The sequence below is a fragment of the Saccostrea echinata genome, unplaced genomic scaffold (genome assembly GCF_033153115.1).
Source record: "Saccostrea echinata isolate AGI-Se365-2 ecotype Australia unplaced genomic scaffold, CSIRO_AGI_Sech_v1 ptg000009l, whole genome shotgun sequence".
Taxonomy (NCBI): domain Eukaryota; kingdom Metazoa; phylum Mollusca; class Bivalvia; order Ostreida; family Ostreidae; genus Saccostrea; species Saccostrea echinata.
The window spans coordinates 26,363,799-26,383,451 of NW_026889758.1; the positions used below are offsets into that span (position 1 = coordinate 26,363,799).

The following is a 19,653-nucleotide window of genomic DNA, read 5'->3' on the forward strand; positions in this document are numbered from 1 at the left end:
AGCAGAAAAAAAAAATTTGAAATTTTTATTATTGAACTGAGCAGTGAATAAAAAGATTTTTTTACATTCAAGATACTAATACAAGTACTTTCATAAAAGTGTGTCAGTCAGCAATAAACTTGAATTGATTTGTCAGTCATCAATATTATAAGACAAACTAAAAATCAGCTCTACAGCCAAACATTTAAAAAAATGTAAATTATTAGAAGTTTTTCATTTGAGCATATTTTAATATGATCTACATAAATATATTAAGCAGCAGGCATTGCCTATAATTATAGCCTTCTCTATGACAATTAGAAACTAAGTCTAATGGCAATAACTTTTGTATGAAGAGGCCCATTGGCTACACTACTCACCTTAGCACTTGGCTTACAAAAAATTTTCAGCATTCCAACGTTAACAGTGCGGCGTCATCAATTTTCGCGTTGTCGATTTGGATAGAAATCAATTAACGTCATTTTAAAGGGATTATCTTAATTTTTTGTCAAAAAAGAAAATCTTATGAGATAACTAAAATATCTATAATTGTGCGTTTAATAAAAATCTATAATTGTGTGAGGTGGTATATGCTTTATCCACGTCGATTAAATTGTGTATATCCGCTCGGAAAGCATCGGGAATATAACCATTTCAACTCACTTGATAAAGTACAGTACCAAATATTTTCTTAACCCACAGATCACTTAGCTATAAGCGTCATTTCATATATAAGCTCCTTATCTATAAGCATGTTTTTTTAATATTCCTTTGTATTACTTTGATCATTGTTGTGGTTCCACACTACCCCTAAGTGTTATGATTTGAACGAATTTGAATCTGCAGCTTCTGTATTATTATGAATAATTAATGGATTTTTTTGTCCTTGAGAAGAAGATTTTTAAAGATATTTCCCATGTACTTAAGTATTCCTATGTAAGAAAATTCATTGCCTAATGTGCCCCCCAACCCCCTCCCTCCATCCGGTCATGATTTGAACAAACTTGAATCTACACTACCTGAGAATGCTTCCAAATAAATGACTAATCATAACTTTACTGTTCTTGAAAAGAAGATTAAAAGAAAATCCTGTGTATTTATATGTTATACCTTGATCGTCTATTGTAGCCCCACTCTTCCCTTGAGGGTTATGATTCGAACAAACTTTAATCTCCCCTACCCTCACAAGTCATTTTTTAACAAACTTGAATCTACACTATTTGTGAATGTTTCCATATATGATTAATATTTTCTGACCCATTGGCTCTTCGGAAGAAGATTTTTAAAAGATGTCAATAATTTTTCATTAAATTCATAATTATCTCCCATTGGAAGAAAACTTGGCCCTTCATTTGGACAAACTTGAATTCCCTTAACTAAAGAACACTTTGTTGCTATTTGGTTGATATTTGCCCAGTAGTTCTTGAGAAGATGTCGAAAAAGTTTACAGACGGACAGACAGACAGACGGCAATCTGACAGATGAACAGACCGATGGACACCGGACAAAATATGATCAGAACCTTGAGCAATTTACTCTGATGAGCATCAAATGGACCAAAGAAACTCGAAACCTGATTTGTAAGTCAACAATATCAAGAGACATACCAAAAATTAGCTCATTATCTACCGGTCTTGTAGAGTAGGAATTCCTCTCTAACCCCCCCCCCCCGGAAAAATGGCTCAAGAGTAGGATCCCCCCCCCCGGAAAATAGACTCTAGAGTAGAATTTCCACCACGGAAAAATGACTCTAGAGTAGGATATCCCCCACGGAAATCCCACATCAGATTCAATTTCCGGTACAAGCAAAGGAAAAAGTACAGAAAATTTACAATGCCAAAGTGTGGACATTCATTTTATAAAATACTTAAATTAAAAAACAAATGAATTTATCTTTCAAGAAAAAATAATTAACGGAGTGCATTAACATTTTTTTTTCAAAACTTGAAAACCCGTGCTTGTATATATATTTTTTTTTAATTAAGAAAGATGAATGAGCTCTGAATGAAAATGAAGAAATAAAACTGAAATGAAACGATAAAAAAACAAGAGGCCCATGGGCCACATCGCTCTCCTGAACACTGTGGCTAGAAAAAAAGCAAATATCAGTTCAGTATTGAAAAGCTTTAATGCATAAGTGGTCCCAACCTACCCCTAAAAAGGTCGGGGGAGGGGCGGGGGGGGGGGGGAGTTATGATGTGAACAAAATTGAATCTACACTAACTAAAGATGCTTTTATATTTCTTTGACTAATTGTGACTTTTTTCACTACAAGTTTGAACTTTCATTATGGTCTCACCCTACCCCCGGGGATCATAATTTGAACAAATCTGAATCTACACTATCTGAGGATGCTTCCATATAAATATGTCTAATCATAGCTTTGCTCTTCTTCAGAACAAGATTTAAAGAAAAAATGTCCTATGTATTCCTATGCATAACTTTAATCATCAACTATGACCCCTACATATCACCAGAGAGGTCATGATTCAAATAAAAATCTACACTACCTTAGGAGACTTCCTAGTAGTTAATAACCAATCATGGCTTTGCTGTTCTTGAGAAGATTTTTTAATATATATTTCTATGTAAAACTTTGATCGTCCATTGTGGCCCCATCCTACTCCTGGGGGTCAGGATTTTTACAAAATTGAATTTAATCTACCTGGGGATGAGTCCAAATGAGTTTCATCTTTCCTGGCCCAGTGGTTTTTGAGAAGATGATTTTTAAAGATTTTTCCTATATATTGCTATGTAAAAATTTGATCATCCATTGTGGCCCCACCCTTCCCCCTGGGATCATGATTTTAACAAAATTGAATCTACACTACATGAGGATGATTCCACATGAGTTTCCTCTTTCCTGGCTCAGTGGTTCGTGAGAAAAAGATTTCTAAAAAGATGCCATTAATTTTTCACTAATTTGTAATTATCTCCCCTTGGAAGAGAGTGTGGCCCTTCATTTGAAGCAACTTGAATCCCCTTTACCCAAGAATGCTCTGTGCCAATTTTGGTTGAAATTGGTCCAGCAGTTCTTGAGAAGAAGATGGGAATTGTGAAAAGTTTACAAGGACAACGACGACAGACAACGAACAAATTTCGATCAGAAAAGCTCACTTGAGCCTTCGGCTTAGGTGAGCTAATATGTTTATACCCGGTACCATGCTAACATTCTTAGTTTGAATTTTTAAATCTTGATTGCAAATTTTAATATTTATGCATATTTTGTACCAGCAATGATTTTACATAACAGTATCCTGTAATCTTGATTCTGAATATCAAAACAGTTGAAATTCCTATAGATAATGACTCTTAACTCTAAATAGGTTACATTGGTTGCTATGTGTTCAGAATCGTTGCCATGTGAAAATCAAGTGAAAAATAGAATTTTATAAGATGCTAATTGCATTGTAAAATTTGCCTAATCACAGTTTTACAACATGCTTTGAAGAATCCTTAACAACAGGTATGTGAACATGCTAAAATTATTATTCTATGGTATGTTGCTAAGGGGAAATTGCTGTTACCATGGAGATTACAAATTGTAAAACATTCCATAGTTTGCAGAGAGGTCTCAAAAATTTCAATTTATTGTAAAATTTGTTTTGAGTATTCCAAGATAACAAGTTATGTGATTTATGACTTAAGCATTTTACATTTTTTCTCTTTTTATTCATCAAAACATCCGTTTTTGTTGCTAGGCAACGGATAGGAATGTTTAAAAATTATACGCTTCTGAATTCAAATTCTAAAAGACAAAATCCTCTGCTTTTAAGTTATATACACAGGATGTCTGTATGAGGTCCATCACTGGAGAAATTAGACATTGAATAATTCCAAAATCAAGGAAAATGCTGAGTCAGCAAAAAAGGAAAAACATGCATATATTCCCACATCTATCACAGATATATCTTTAAATCTTATTTCTATATTTTTGATTGTGAAAACTGTTACAATTATTATCTTTAGAATAACAGAAATGAAAAAGAAATTCTTTTAGTATTTACATTTAATTTGAGCTTGAAAGATAAGAGATTTTTTAGTCCATCGAAGCTGAAAATTGGCTGGTTGCTAGGGAAATTTCTTTACCGATGTTTCCATGGTAGCCGTGAATCAAAACATTTTTCCTTTTGCATACATGATTCATAGGGCAAAAGAAAATTCTGGGTGGAAAATCATCAAATTCCGAGAACCCTCATATATCACCTACTTGCCTATTTTGCATGATTTTTACAAAGAACTGTACTTAACTTAAAGATTGTATTTGCTGACAAGGTCATTGGATCGAACCGAGGTCCCGTGTCGCAGTAGGCATTTGCACGAAAAAGATCCCTCACTGCTCAAAGGCCCTAAGTGCCGAGTATAGTTCTAAATTTGCAAGTGGTAGTGAAAAATTCTCTTTTGGATTGTGATGCTTTAATTCTGAGTCCTTTGTCGGAGTATACATATGTAAAAATTAAAAGAAAAGTTGAGATATCAAGTGAAATAATCTGGTGGTATCTCAATTTTTTACGCAGATATTATAAAGATTTCAAGTAAGAATCTGTCGACTGTCTTTGCAAAAATTACAGGAAAACACGTCGATCTCCGACGCAAATAACTATGGGTACTAATACAGCAGGAAACTATGTAACCAGTGGACAGCAAACATCCTCTAACGTTAATTGATCAGAACCAAGATAGGGTATTTTTGTTTAATTGGAATGAATAAAATATATGTCTATCCAGATTACTTTAAATTTTAAAGAAATGGACAGCAATGCAATATACTGAATTATTATATAGTCTATAAATAGTCCCTATATAATCTATACAAACGCAAACAGTTCATAATACTACATATTCACTGGATTTGAGGCCGTATTCACCGGAGGGTGAGTGCGCGTGCAGTGGCATTGTGACGTCACAATCAATACCTCAAACAACGTTGAAAACAATGGTTTCAAATGCCAGAGCCAGCTCTGTATCAGAGCAGGAAAAAAGTTGGGCAAGTCTATCGCAAGATTATTTTCCAAACATTTCGATGACTTACACACAGCAAAAGGGAAAAAACGGAAGTGTTCAGCTGTTATCTGGACATTTTTTTTTTATTTTTCGACGACAAAGGTTCGTTATTGAAAATTATATCGCAATGCAGACTTCGATGTCTTATTTTTTCAAAGCCTGACTATATAATAAAACAATTATGGACTCTTTTTGTGGTTAATATGGTTTGTTATTCACCAGAAAAAATATCAATATTGACCTCGGCTTCGCCTCGGTCAATATTGATATTTTTGTGGTGAATAACAAACCATATTCGCCTCGGTCAATATTGATATTTTTCTTGTGAATAACAAACCATATTCACCACTGAAAGAGTCCATAATTGTATAGTATGCCATCAAATATTGCTATATCGCATTATAATTTTTCTGGCGATACCCACCCCTAGCTTTAATCCAAGTTCATTCCAAAGTTTCTCTAAATCATTTGTATCATTTTTGCACTATGACATTCAGTCCTCCTAAAAGCTCTTCAAACGTACTTGTCCCCACTCTGAGAAAGATAATTCGTCCTCAGTTTCAAGTTCTCTCATAACCCGGCATTGCGATCCGTGGCCTTATCCGATGCCTTCTATTTTATTGTCCCTGTGGATGCTCGTTGTGTGAAAATTTGGAATTCGCATTGTCATTTTCAGCGATTCCTCCAAATAATGCAGCAATAGAAGCCTCCGCACGGTAGCTATTATCTTAATCACCCAGTTATATTTAGGTATTTAAACAACCCTCTCTGTATACTGTAAGTACTCAAAAAATGTATAGTCATATGAACTCATCATATGTGGTAGAAATATCGTGAACCTGCATAATCATAGAAAGGTCGTAACGCGAACATTGCATAGTGGTGTCAAATTTTACATAAATCTCCACAATTCGTCCGAGTACCGTACATACCTAGTATATTGTTGAACGGACTTCGAAGTCGTACTGTACAAGACTCGAAAATAACTCTCTCCGTAAAAAGAATGCAATATGTCCTTAAATATACATTATATCAGAAAGCTTTCAAATAAGTGTATTTTTTTTTTTTGCCTAGTGGTTCAAGATTTTTAAAGACGCTCACCCTATACTGCTTTTCTTGATTATCTCCCCTTTCAAAGACGATGTGGGCCAATTTACCTTCAAATGCTTTATGGCAGGTTTAGTTGAAAAATTATCCACTGGTTCTTGAGAAGTGATCGAAAATGTAAAAAGTAGAAGAGGGACGGTCAGACAGATGGCAGACAAAGGGTTGTCAGAAAAAAAAGCTGAATTGAACCTTTGGTTCTTTTAGCTATATAAAAATGAAATCAAACATGGTCCTGTTTGATTTAGTATGACATACATTTAAATGAAAGATAATGAATTCCACAATTAAATTTTGGAATGGTTGTATCTCCCATTAGTCAAAACAATGTTCTGAGACTTTTAAATAGTTTTTTGTCAATTTATAAAGTTCCCCTAGCTACTCACGTATTTGACATCGATTTCCCGAGTATCCAGGATAACAAGAGCACTGCTGAGGTCGGTAGCATCTTCCATGTTGACATGGTGGAAAACATATCGCTAAATAAAATTTCATTTTTGAGAAATAATATTTCTCCAAAATGTTACATTACAAGAGACAAAAGAATGATTTTAAAGGTAGAAATACGTACTTATTAATCAAAGATTTTAATATTTTTATATAGCAGTTAATTATGTGACTCACGCCTTTCACAATTGTTTCCCGAATAACCAGTCGGACATCGACACACACCAGGTGCTACACAAGTACCGCCGTGTTGACAATGACAAATCGCTGAAAATTTTATTTGTTCTACTTTTAATATCTAGGAAATATGCAGTATCAATATTACTGAGGACAATTATAAATTGCAGACATAATTAGTCTTCTTACGTGTGGTACAATCGGACTGATACCCAGGACAACACCGTCTCGCTCTGTAATAGCTACTTCTTGTACATGATCTCCACATTGTACTAAACAAATTTTAAATAAAGCTTTACATGTGGTGTACCCAGATCAGATAGGACAGCAGTAATCAGGTTAATATATATATATATATATATATATATATATATATATATATATATATATATATATATATATATATAAAGCAAATATCAAATCAAACAATTATAGATGTTCTATTTATCTCATATCTCATACATAAATCATATGTTCGTTTTTAACAGACTTTGAGATAATGCCTGTGAAACTATGAATGATTTCAACCCAAATCGATGACGCGTAAATTGATGACGTCGCACTGTTGACGTTGGCATGTCCAAAGAAAGTTATTTGTAGATCATGAGTGTACAGAATATGAAATCTTGTAATCCTTTAAAGACGTATGTGACAATCTGTTCGAGATTTATCTCATACACACTTTTGACTGAAAGTTCTACAGTGTTGTACCTATAAGGAGCAAGGAATCATGATTCGTCCTCTGGGGTCATTCTGTGCACGACAGTGCCTAGGCTACTTGTACATGTAGATCCATTGTAAATTATATAGTTAGTATAATGTAAGAAAGCATTGCTGAAAGTAGCTAGACTTTCCTGCATGGTAAAAGGAATATTCCAACAAAAACTTAACTGCTAGGTCTAACGTTTCCTATGAGAGCGATTGTGTGTGTGTGTGTGGGGGGGGGGGGGATCCTTCATCGCAGTATCCAGTACATTGATAAATTTTGACTTTTCACTTATGTGACAGTGTAATGAGTTTTTTCCTTATTTTTAACGAATATTTTTGCTCATCAGCATTCATTTGACAGCACAAAACTTTCACATTTAGAAGTTTCGATAAATTTACATCCCGAAAATGCTGAAATGAGGCCGAGAAATTGTCGAAACCGGAAGTGTTATTGATAAAGCACATACCCGTGGATAAAGCATAGGTTTATCTTATGGGTAGTATCTAGTATCCACCACACGTATGAGATGAATATATATATATATATATATATATATATATATATATATATATATATATATATATATATATATATAATTTTATATATAAAATGCTTGGAAAAAACAAAAATTATCAACATAGTTACACACTTTGTGATTAATACTAATCAAATGCTTGAAAAAACGAAAATTATCAACATAGTTACACTCTTTAATTTGTGATTAATACTAATTAAATGCAATTTTAACTTGGACTTCGTGATCGGGAGGCTCGAGTACGTTCGCCGCGCCATTCTCGTTCGCCGCACCGCGTCAGACCTAAGACGTAAACGTAGGTAGTGACTCTTCCTTCGCCAAGCGCCCGGCACTAGAAGTGAAAGTCACGGGTCTTCCGGATGATACCTTAATTATAAAAACCGAGGTCACGTGTCACGGTAGGCGTTGGCACGATAAAGAACCCTCACTGTTCAATGGCCCTAAGTGCCGAGTATAGGTGTAAATTTAAAGCCCTTCACCGGCATACGGTGGCGTCTCTATATGAGTGAAAAATTCTCGAATGAGACGTTGAACAACATACAATCAATCAATAAACTTGGAAATTTAAGTTTCTTACCATCCCCACCAACCATGACAGATACACTCGTTCACTTGATAATATGAGACCTGAGTTACCAGTGTGTAGCAAGGAGAACCACTGAAATAAAAACAAGTATTTCTTTCTTTGCCAAACCATTCTCGATAGTAAATTATTTACACATGTATCCTCTATTTAACAACTAACTGGGATTTTAACGAGGCCCAATCTAGATGGAAATTATGAAATCGGACTTAATGTGAATTTTTAATATAATTATATTTATATGTACCATGCTAAAAAAATTGCAATGAAAGTTTGTTACCTTGCCTTGATTGTAGTGGAATGGGGGGCAACTTCAAAATATCGACAATTTTTTGTGGTTTAACACACAATTATATGCTAAAATTACATACAAACAATGGAATTGATGAATAAAAAAAAAAAAATAAATAAATGGTGAAATGTTTTGCTTTTCACATATATTATGCAATATCCATTCTTCATTTAAAAAAATGAAAAGAAATGTGGAGGTAGCCTTTATTGTAGTGAAAAAGGGACATATCAAAACACAAAAATAGGACTTTAAATTATATCTAAGTCGCGGTAGGTTTACTTGATATCAAGAAATGATTGTTGTATTATGTATGCTTCTCAAAATTAAATGCTCCTTACATTATGAAAGAATTCTCTTTCTTAATATCTTTATTTTTTCTAACATAAAACAACGTTTTACGTGGTATAAGAAGAAGGGGGGGGGGGGTATAAAGGCAATAAAATTAAAGTTTGTTAATATGAAAAAAAAAAAAAAAAAAAAAAACTAAATTATTTCTCCTTGCTTGAATTTAAATGTTTCGTAGAATTTTTTTTAAAATCAATCTACTGCATGCGTGTTTAGGTTATCAACAAAATTGGTAAATAAACATTCTCAAGGAGAAAAACTACATGTGTTTACTTTAGGTAGCATTTTCAACTCAAAAATTCAAATAAGATGAAACTTATAAATTTTACTTAGAAACTCACAATATCTCAAAATAAATTATGTTACAAAGTTGCTTAATTATAAAAACATTTAATTATTTAAACACAAGAATTGATAGAAAAAGTTAGCTTTCAATACGCACAGTTAAGACCTACCAGGAATGCAAGAATAGCGAAATATTTTAGCGTAATTTAATGTCGTTTTAATTGTGATTTTATTGTATTCAATTGCAATCAAGGGTACTGTGACGCGTCTGAAACAACGCTGCGTGAAAACGTATGCGTAGACCAAGTAGATTGGGCCTCGTTAAGAATCTAAAAACATTTTTTTACATGTAGTTTTACGTTTCAGAAACAAAGCAATATTTTGGCGACAAATCTTTTGTTTTCATTTTCTATTAAATTCCTACGAAAATGCTGAAAAAGTACCCCTTCTATGTATCACACACGTACAAGACCAAAAAAAAATCGAAACCCCAACAAATCACTTACCATATAGCTTTCAGCAATGAAGCAAAACTTAGTCCCGTAAAAAAAATATTGAAATTAGATAATGATATCATTCTTAAATTTCTTAAGAATTTGGAAGGAGTTTGCATTGTTACTGAATTGGTATCTATCTTTATAGTAAATAAATGGTTGCAAGGAGGAAGTTAAAAAAAATTATCCAATCATTTTGTCGAAAAGGAAAACTGTTTTCTGTCTTATCAGTACATGATAATATGGAACTTAAATGTTCAAATTTGTTTAAATTAGAATATATGCTGGGTGATTTCAAATAGTCTAAATTAATGTTTTCATAGGCGTGTAAACTCACAAGGTCCTCTATTATTGAAATGTTTATGCAATACCAATAAATGTATATACATATACATGTTTTGCCTGGGCAATCCCATTTCAATAAAATCCGTTTAAAACATTTAAAACCTTGCAGAGCAACTGACAAAAAAGAATGAAACATTTTGATGAATAATCAGGATTTTAGCAAAAAAATATCCTATCTTAGCCCCAGTGGGTGAGGCCTTAACCTAATTCATGAACACAATAGACACAACCTTTTTAAGTATAGAAGGTATTGCGGCATCCAATTGGTTGTTGCATGAAAAAAAGTTGTCGATAAGGAACAGTGATCGATCTAAAAAAAATCAACAAACAATACAAATCTGTTAACATGACATAAAGCAGGTTTCCCTAGAAATTCCATAGGTGGGATCAGGTGCCTAAGAGGAGTAAGCCCCCCTCCCCCTGTCTTCATTGTTGTTAATTTGAGTTGGGAAAATACAGTGATACAAATGAAGTCTTCAATAGATTTATCTTGGCCTTTCAAAATGCTAAGAATGCTTGACTTGATTACAAACTGAGCAATTCACTGTAGATTTCAAATAATTTTCTATTTTAGATCAAAGGGCACATTACTCTAATTCCATAAAAATACCTCAAAATCAGAACTCTTTAGTGTGCAGTGTATAGATGGTTCTTAAGGACATTCATACATTAAATATTTAATCCTCATCAAGTGATTTGAGAGGTTAAGCAATAGGATTTATTGTATAAAACAGGTATATCTCTCCAATGAAGATTTTCTTAATTTACTAAAAGATTATGTAAAACCATTTGTTCAAATTGTCATAATTCACTTAAAAACAAAATACCTGCACCGCGCCTTGAATGCCAAAAAAAAAAATTATTAAACATTATTCCTTTTTCGTGTAAGCTTTTCAGAACAGTCGGGAAAGCTTGACGAAAGAGTAAACGGGCAGGTAGGGGAAATACCCGATGATCTAAACAAATAGATTTATCATCATATTATCATAATTCGTGACTGAAGGTTTTCGAAATATTACTTAAATCGATTAAATGTTTATGTCAAGCTGAAGAAATGATCAATGTTAATATTTACATTTTATCATCAATCGCTTAAGATTATCTTCCGAGACGGTTCTTTTTATTTTCGTCACGTGGTAAGAAAAGATAAATGAAGTGTCTTAAGGAGATGGAGAAACCGTGAAAAAAAGAATGCAAATTTCACGTTCATTTTTTTTTCTTTATCCGCACAACCTACAGTAGAAATTTCCAGAAATAAAATCAATTTTGCTCAGCCAGTCAGAAATCAAAGACATTATTAGACAAAAACAAAAGCTTTGCTGTCTGCATAGTCGATACTGATAACAGACTGATCAGATTAAAATTAAACTTTTAGCATGTTTATTTAAAAGAAGATTTTGCTCGAGTTGATCTCATTTATATGAACAATAACAGTGATTAGGTTGAATACACTCGAACATGTTTCAGATTCTGTCCCTTAAAAAAATTATAATAGTTCACTATTATAATAGATAACTATAGTTTACTATAGTTAACTATAGTAAAAACTTTCAAACTTTGATTAACTAAGAAAGAAGATGGGCGTGTTTGGCGTGTGATCTGCAGAAATAAGGCGTACGAAACATTTATAGTTTAAATATCAACGGTTTGGTCGCTGACCACAGCTGGACATACATTACGAAGTTAGGCACATGGGAAAATATTACATTTAGTTTGAAATACTTTGTCAAATTTAATATATCAGTCCACTCATCCTAATAATAACTACGTGAAAAACTTGGTAACACTTCACATAAATAATAAACACCTATAGGATATAGTTTAATGACATTACATGTATATATTAAAGTATCAGTAGGTTGGAAGAATTGCTTTCGCTTTTGGTGCAACAGAACCAGAATTTATCTATTTGAAAATAAATCAGTACATAAAGTTAAACTGACAAAGAAAAAAGATCTATTGTTTATACTAAAAAAAATATTAACACTCACAACTCTAGAACCTTTTTTGAGATTTCAAAGCTTTAAATCTCTCAATTTCGATAACAGTAATGTAAAATTTGGAAGTAATAAGTGAGTATACAAGTAATAGTTCCATTTAATATATAAAAAAATGTGCATTTATGAACTTGAGAACATAAAATATAACATTCTGAAATCCATAGTAAAAACACTTTGATTAACTATAGTAGTACAACTTTGATTTAGTATAGTAAGGCGACCATAATTTGATTTTTAGTTTTAGGGACCCACCTAAAAATTTGCATTTTGAAAAAAATACCCGGAATTTTTCAAGCCGCTCGTGTCAAACCCGTGTTTTATAAAAATTATAGCAAATCATTCAGATACATAAAAACACGTGGTGGGCATCGTTGGATTGGTTTCATTGTTTTCAAAAGCCAAAATGCACTTTCAAACAGTTCAGGGATTTATCAGTACCTTTTTAGGGGCCGAAATTCGTCCCCATTCCCAATTGAAAATGAGTTCAGTTTTTCCCACTATTTGGCAGTGTTTTTCCCAATAGATGAACAATGCTTTTAAAATTAATTATCTTGGAAAAACACAAAGTAAAATTGTCAGATTGTCTGTAATTTTCATCTATTTAACTCATTCAGCAAAGCTACAGTCATAACACGTGTTTAAAAACACTATAAAAACATCGCCAACTTTTAATCCGAATTTCCTCTGTTTTTCTAAAAATGGTGATATTGTGTAATTATATAGAGTTATTAAGTTATTTCTATCTATTCAATTGATCTACGAATGAATCGTAAGGACTGTAGGCATTATTTCAGATAGAAAAATATATTTTTAATGCATTAATTCATACATGTATTAGGCCTAAAAGAGGACTTTTAGAAAATGTGTACTTAGTATATTTTTTGCAGCTCCAGAAACAGATTCTATAATGACCTAAATTGGAATCTCATACACACATGTACTACCCTAAGTTATATAAATACTTTATACTCAGTCATTGAAGTGGATTTTACTTTTATTAGTCTATTATTCATAATTGATCTTGTATGATGAAGTTGGATCATATTTAATTGTCTGTCTGGTTGCCCAAATTAGAGTTCATGCTGAAATGTTAAATGAAATACACCTGAGTAAATGATTTAAGCAACATTTTAATTATTTCCATATTCCCCAAAAATGGCGTTTCCAAAAATAGGCTGATAAATCCCTGATTAACAAATTCATCAAATGCAAAACAACAGACTGTGTTGGAAAATAGTGTCACAAACAAAAGTCGCTTGACAGTTATAGAAAATTCCGTGTATCTTCACAAAATTATGTATCAATACATAATAAACTGTGAATTTTGTCTTTTTTTCCGTCCTCCGACTTGACCTTGATTGAAAAAAATCTAAAACCAAAAATCAAATTATGGTCGCCTAAAAACTTTGATACTGTAGTTAAGTAAAGTAAACTTAGTAAATTCTAATATTTTCTTGCTAGGGAAATCTTGCAAATATACTGCAGCGAAGCAGGCAGGCATGCTGTCATGATTGAAGGCATGATCGAAAAACACTTTAAAGACAGGTTATAAAGATGGTTATTTTGCTTCGAATGCTGCAGTAACAGGAATATTTGAATTAATCCCACACTTACCAAACTTGCATTGGCATAACAGGAGATTTATATCAGTAAGAATGTTTCAAATGTTATGACATTTGATTTTCGAATGAGCGAGTTAAAATAGGCAAATGTTGAAAATGACTGCTGTATGGTAATATTTATTGCGTTTGTCATTTTGTTGCTTATACCTTGGGAAATGGGTACATTTAAGCAGACATCAAAAAAAAAAAAAACCCATAAAGCTGTACATTAAAATCTAAACTTGGATTCTAACCTCATATATATACTAGCTTTGTTTAGTTTTAGGCATTAAGATGTTCATTTCCACAAGATTTTCAGAATTTCATGTCATGCCCGTTGTAATTTTGAAGTATAATCTATTGGGGAAAAAAAGCAAACAAACTAAAACAAACAAACCAAAAAAAAAACTAATTTAAAAATAGTATGTTTTCAAAATACATTTTTTGATAATTTTCAGTTCTGGCAAATTACTAGCTCATATTTCATTCTTATCACCTACGTATCGAGTTTATGACTCCCATTTTACTAGATACGCAAGAATATATATGTGCAGTTTCTAAATTGAGACAAACTATTGACAAATAAGGTGATGATACAAGGATTCTAAAAGTCAACTAAATATTCTTTGGTCGATACAATCACCTCGGTATAAAATACAATCTGTCGTTAAGTCGAATATTGACTGACATTTTTCATTCAAATTGTGTTAAATTATTATTTTCACACTAAATTGTCGAAGGAATTTTCCGTTTTCCCGGTTATGACAAGGAGCATACAGGGGGTGTGACCAGTCGACTTATGTCCCGCTAACATTTTATTTTGTTTCAACGGACATTTGAGTTTGATTATACTGTTCGTTATCTTCATTCCTTCTATTTACTCAACCGATTGTAATTTTTTTTTTATATCTTTACATCCTTTTGAGTATTAAACTAAATGCCACAAATTTTATTGTTTCTTCATGATAATTAAATAACACTATTAGATTTTATATATTAAGTAATTATTTTGATTTATCTGTACTAAATACGAAGTCAACTCACTTTGTTGCGTAAAACAGTGTCGTCATATTACTTACATGAAATGTTTTGCTTCCGTTTATTTAGCTAGCTGTGGATTTATTATTGTTTTTACTTGAATTCATTTAACAGTTTAGTTTACCTTTTTCCCATGAGATTTAAAATTTTGCAACCTTCTGAACTAAGTTTAAAGTGAAACTTCACATGTATACGAAGCATTACCTCTGCTCTGTTAAAATATAGATTATGCAGATGAACTGAATAAAATACTTTGTTTGAAGATTTAAATATCAGTTTTTAATCCATGTGAAATTTTAACGACATAGAACACTAAATTTTATTCCTAATCAATTTTGTGTTCTTCATTTATTTAATTTGTTAAATAAAATATTTGGAATTTTTGGCAAAAATGATATTCAACTTTTGTTTCATCAATAGAAATGGGAAAAGGCAATTCAAGGGGTTTTTTGTTTTTGTTTTGTTTTTTGTTTTGTTTTGTTTTGTTTTGTTTTGTTTTTTTAATAGAACATGCCGTATGCTAGTGCACTTTTACAAGATCGATGATTTGCCCTGGGCGATTTATTGAAAGAATAAAAACGAATCTGATATTCACGTGTCAAACACATATTAAGCTTTTGCTAGAACAAGACTGATATTTATTAAAGCTTTTTATCAAGATCAAAGATAAAATGTTTCGTTAGACAAGGAAGTTTATCTAAGCATATTGAAAAATCGTGACCAAGGTGTCCAAAAATGTCTTAACAAAGATAAACTTAATAATATTTTAACAAAGCTCGATTTTATTTGATATGTATAGAAGCCAAATGTAAGTCTTTTAAGCTGTTTATCGGTTTTGACACAATGACCTAGATATATTTATTTTATACGTCTCATACTCATTGTTTGAAATGTCATGGATAATCTTACTAAAAAAATAATTGTAGGAAGTTAATGTGAATTACAACTTTTTTTTTTTTTTTTTTTTTTTTTTTTTTTTTTTTTTTTTTTTTAATACATTTTCTTGAGTGCCAGAAAAGGAAAAGCCAAAACATAGCTAGTTTGTCTATATGTATATGGTCTTTTGTATTTATATAAAATCAAATAACATATCTTACAATCTTTCCATTATTTAGCAGTGCACATTGCAGGTACAGATTATAAAAAGTTTCCCTTTTGATACAAGTTTATCATACAATAAAACCTTGATTTTTTTTAATTTACTACGCTATAAATGTCTCAGACTAATGTTTTCTTATTCAAAACAAAACCCAAAGGTCAATAATTGTATTAAAATTTGTAATAATTGTGAACAGTCTTCCAATTCCTGATTATCAACCTGAACAGATACCCGTAACATAACCATGCTCAATCGTACCGTTTCATTAACCCACGCAAAATAGTTGCACATATACATGACAGTTAAGATCTACATTTTTGTTGAGGGTGGCCGATCAGTATAAAATTGAAAGGGACTTCAAACTACTAGGCATGAAACCCCTCCTGTAAGATAAATCACTTTTGCCTTGATGGAGACAGATACGATTTATAAATGATGGATTTCAACTTGCCGAATTATTTTGATAATGCCCAGTCGTTTCGATATAGATCGACCTCAAATTATAGTAAATATAAGGTCAAAAGACACAAAACGTTTATAACGTCACATGACTTGCAGAGTTGAACACATGCACATGTATTTAAAGCTGAACACGATTCGTAAAAGGCAGAGATCCATGTCTGTCTGTCATTATATTACTCTGCAATTTTCGTAACCTGAGCCGTTCACTTGGACACGGCTCATGAGTGTAATCAGTTTTCGACGGTGTTGACAGGCGTACTCTAAATAGCTATTGTAAAACTCGCGCTATATCGACAAAAAAAGTTACTGTGTGCTTCTTCCACTGCAGAAGAGAAAGTTACCAAAGAAACTTACATCAGTTGCACAGGTCAGTGCAGTACAAACAAACACAAATACACGTAAACTGCAGTAAAATTTAACAAAGATAATGAAAGATAACGAACACGCGTCGTCCATTCCACACAGGTTCTCGTAACAAATAAGCAATCTCGGGCCCGTTTCATCAAAAGTGGTAAAATAAAGACTTAGGTGTACTTTTGGGGCTGACGCCAAAATTTTGTCGGGCGAATTGCGTTTCACGAAGTGGCGTAAGTCTAGTCGTAAAACGATACGCTTAGTCTTTGACAACGCTGCTTTGCACATGCGCAAAAAACATAAACATACGTACTGTGTACAATGTATGTAGAACAATACCCATATAGATTAATTAACTTAAATGAAAATTACATGAATTTTAGGGACCTTGTAGAAAACATGCATTTTAAATCTAATATTATAAATTATAAAATATTAACTACTTACAAAAAACTATCTGATTAAACTCCAAAATTAAAGGTCTGAGAAAAGAAATAAATGTTCTTGTAAATCTATTTATTTTGGACACAGGCACTTGACGTTTTAAACCTTTCTCTTTATTGATAAAAATATCCTCATACTACAATAATAACAAGGTACGTCACGGTCGCCATCTTGAATTTTTTAGGTCAATTACATGTACATCGCCTCGATCTTTTTTCTACAACATGTTTAAAATCAGTGCTTCCAATTTAGTTCTGACAATCCAAGATGCAAAGTATGCAAGATAGAAGGGCATTTAAGCCAGACAACCCTGAATGCGAGCACTTTAAAGAGCCAAATGCCGATGTTGTTCCATTCTCGGGAGAGGCAAACTGCTTTTTTAATTTCTACCCTTGCAATATAACATCTTCGGTTTGACCACAATATCAGCTGAACATGCATATCAGTATGTAAAAGCAATGAGAAACGGCGACGTTCCACAAGCATCGACTAACAATCGGCAAAATCGGCTCTGAAAGCAAAGAAAATCGGCAATATGGTCACTCCATCCCTTAGCTTTGTTTCCAATCAAGTACGTGTCCTTGATGACTGAGATAACTGAAGCCAAAGCTGCTTAGGTTCCTACCTTCGCCAACACGGTTAAAAAATTCAACTGTGTTCGTAGAAACGAGTTTAAAACAAAGTTTAAAATATTTCAATAAGAAAGATTCCAGGAACACATAGCAATGGAATGAGAATGTCTGATCACAGAATGTTGAAATTTGAATATAAAATGACTGAAAATGGAACGGGATATTGGAAAATGAATACCTCTATTTTAAGCGAAGATGATTATAAGAAAAGTATTATTTAGATAATATAAAATACTGAAAAGCTAGATAAACAATGTGAAAAAAGGGAAATCTTGAAACAAGATGTTCAAAATCTTTCAAGTAATTTCTCTATTAAACGCCAAACGACAATAAAACAAAACATAATGAATATAGAAAGAAAAATTTCTCAAAATTTACCACATTATTTAAGTGCGTGTCTACGAGAAAACCATGCAAAATCCAAATTTTATTATGAAAGGCATTGTGATCATTTTGACTGATTTTATAGTTTCTGATTAGCATCATGTGTCCTCTAATAAATTTCAGTATCAAAACTGTCAGGTACCTGTGGGGACCTTTATTATAGACCTATATTCTATTTTTAGCACAGTCTTATAAAAATGTTTAGAAAAACACCCATAGATTAAGAGAAAAAAAATTGCAGGAAAACATGCATTTTAATTCAAATGGTAAATATTAAATAAATTTAAAGGAAGTGCTTTGACTAGAATTTTTTTTTTTTTTTCATTTATCAACACTGATTCTGTAAAAGTGGAGTCTAAATATAGATTAAATCAATGTGTTTTAAAATACCACTATATTTACAGTGCTGTAAAAACCCAAGAAACGCCTAAGATATTATAAATATCAGTTTAATTGCAAAAATCCTTCAAAATCAATTGATAGTTAAAAGGAATTTGGTTGCAAATGGCATTAGGCTAATTTAATAATAGAATGAAGTTGGCTGAAATTATTAGAAAAATTATCCCCCTTAGTGTAACTCTCGTTATTTAGAGGAATTAAAAGTATGGTGTCTTAATGGCAGACGAAAAGATGAAGTGTTGATTTGAGGACATATTGTGATAAAAAATCTCTAGTTTTGTTGAAAGATTGTAAAATAGATACAGCTGCACATACAAGGTATTTTAAATGCAGCACAGAAGACATTTCTTCCCTGAAACGCTTCTTATCTTGAACCATCTGAACCGTGCCGGCGTTATGGGACTTGGACCATCTAATTTTTCTGTAGACATACCTACATGTATGTGTCAAACATCTGTCAAACACAGAAATACACATGGTCTAGTCTGGAAAAGGAAAAAAAAAACATGTTGTCACCCATATCTGATAGGGGAGACGCTATTATGCGAACCGAGAGGGTAAGCTGAACGAGGTTTTGCCTGTTGGAACTGGTAAGAACATTATGCCGTTTTTGTACATCCTCCAAAAAATTAAAGACTAAAGAAATTTTGCTGAACCATTTAATTATTAATAACTTAATTTCTGACCTTAAAGTTTTCAGAGAGACACTGTACATGATATCTGGGTTGTCCATAAGGAATAAAAGAGATTTAAAAAAAAAAAAAAGAAGCATGTTAGCCCCCCCCCCCCCCCGTGAGGGTTGAGAGAGCAATGCCAGAGTAATCAGGGAATTATGTCATTATAGGTGAAGAAATTCCCAGCCTCCAGGTCTTAGACCTAAAAAAAAAATTATGTTTGTTTCCTGTAACCCGACCGACCCATTCCAAATTACCCCCGGCTGG

The 19,653-nt window shown here is 32.5% G+C and overlaps 1 protein-coding gene across 1 annotated transcript in view; it reads right to left on the minus strand.

Annotated features, from left to right (window-relative positions):
- The window catches only part of LOC133182595 (uncharacterized), a 45,184-nt gene that overhangs the window by 25,317 nt on the left and 214 nt on the right, over window positions 1-19,653 (minus strand). Inside the window, exons 2-5 of the mRNA XM_061317443.1 lie at window positions 8,533-8,613; window positions 6,901-6,983; window positions 6,712-6,801; window positions 6,474-6,566 (exon numbers count right to left, since the gene is read on the minus strand). Of these exons, the coding sequence (XP_061173427.1) occupies window positions 6,474-6,566; window positions 6,712-6,801; window positions 6,901-6,983; window positions 8,533-8,613 (347 nt within the window). The remainder of the gene's footprint in view (window positions 1-6,473; window positions 6,567-6,711; window positions 6,802-6,900; window positions 6,984-8,532; window positions 8,614-19,653) is intronic.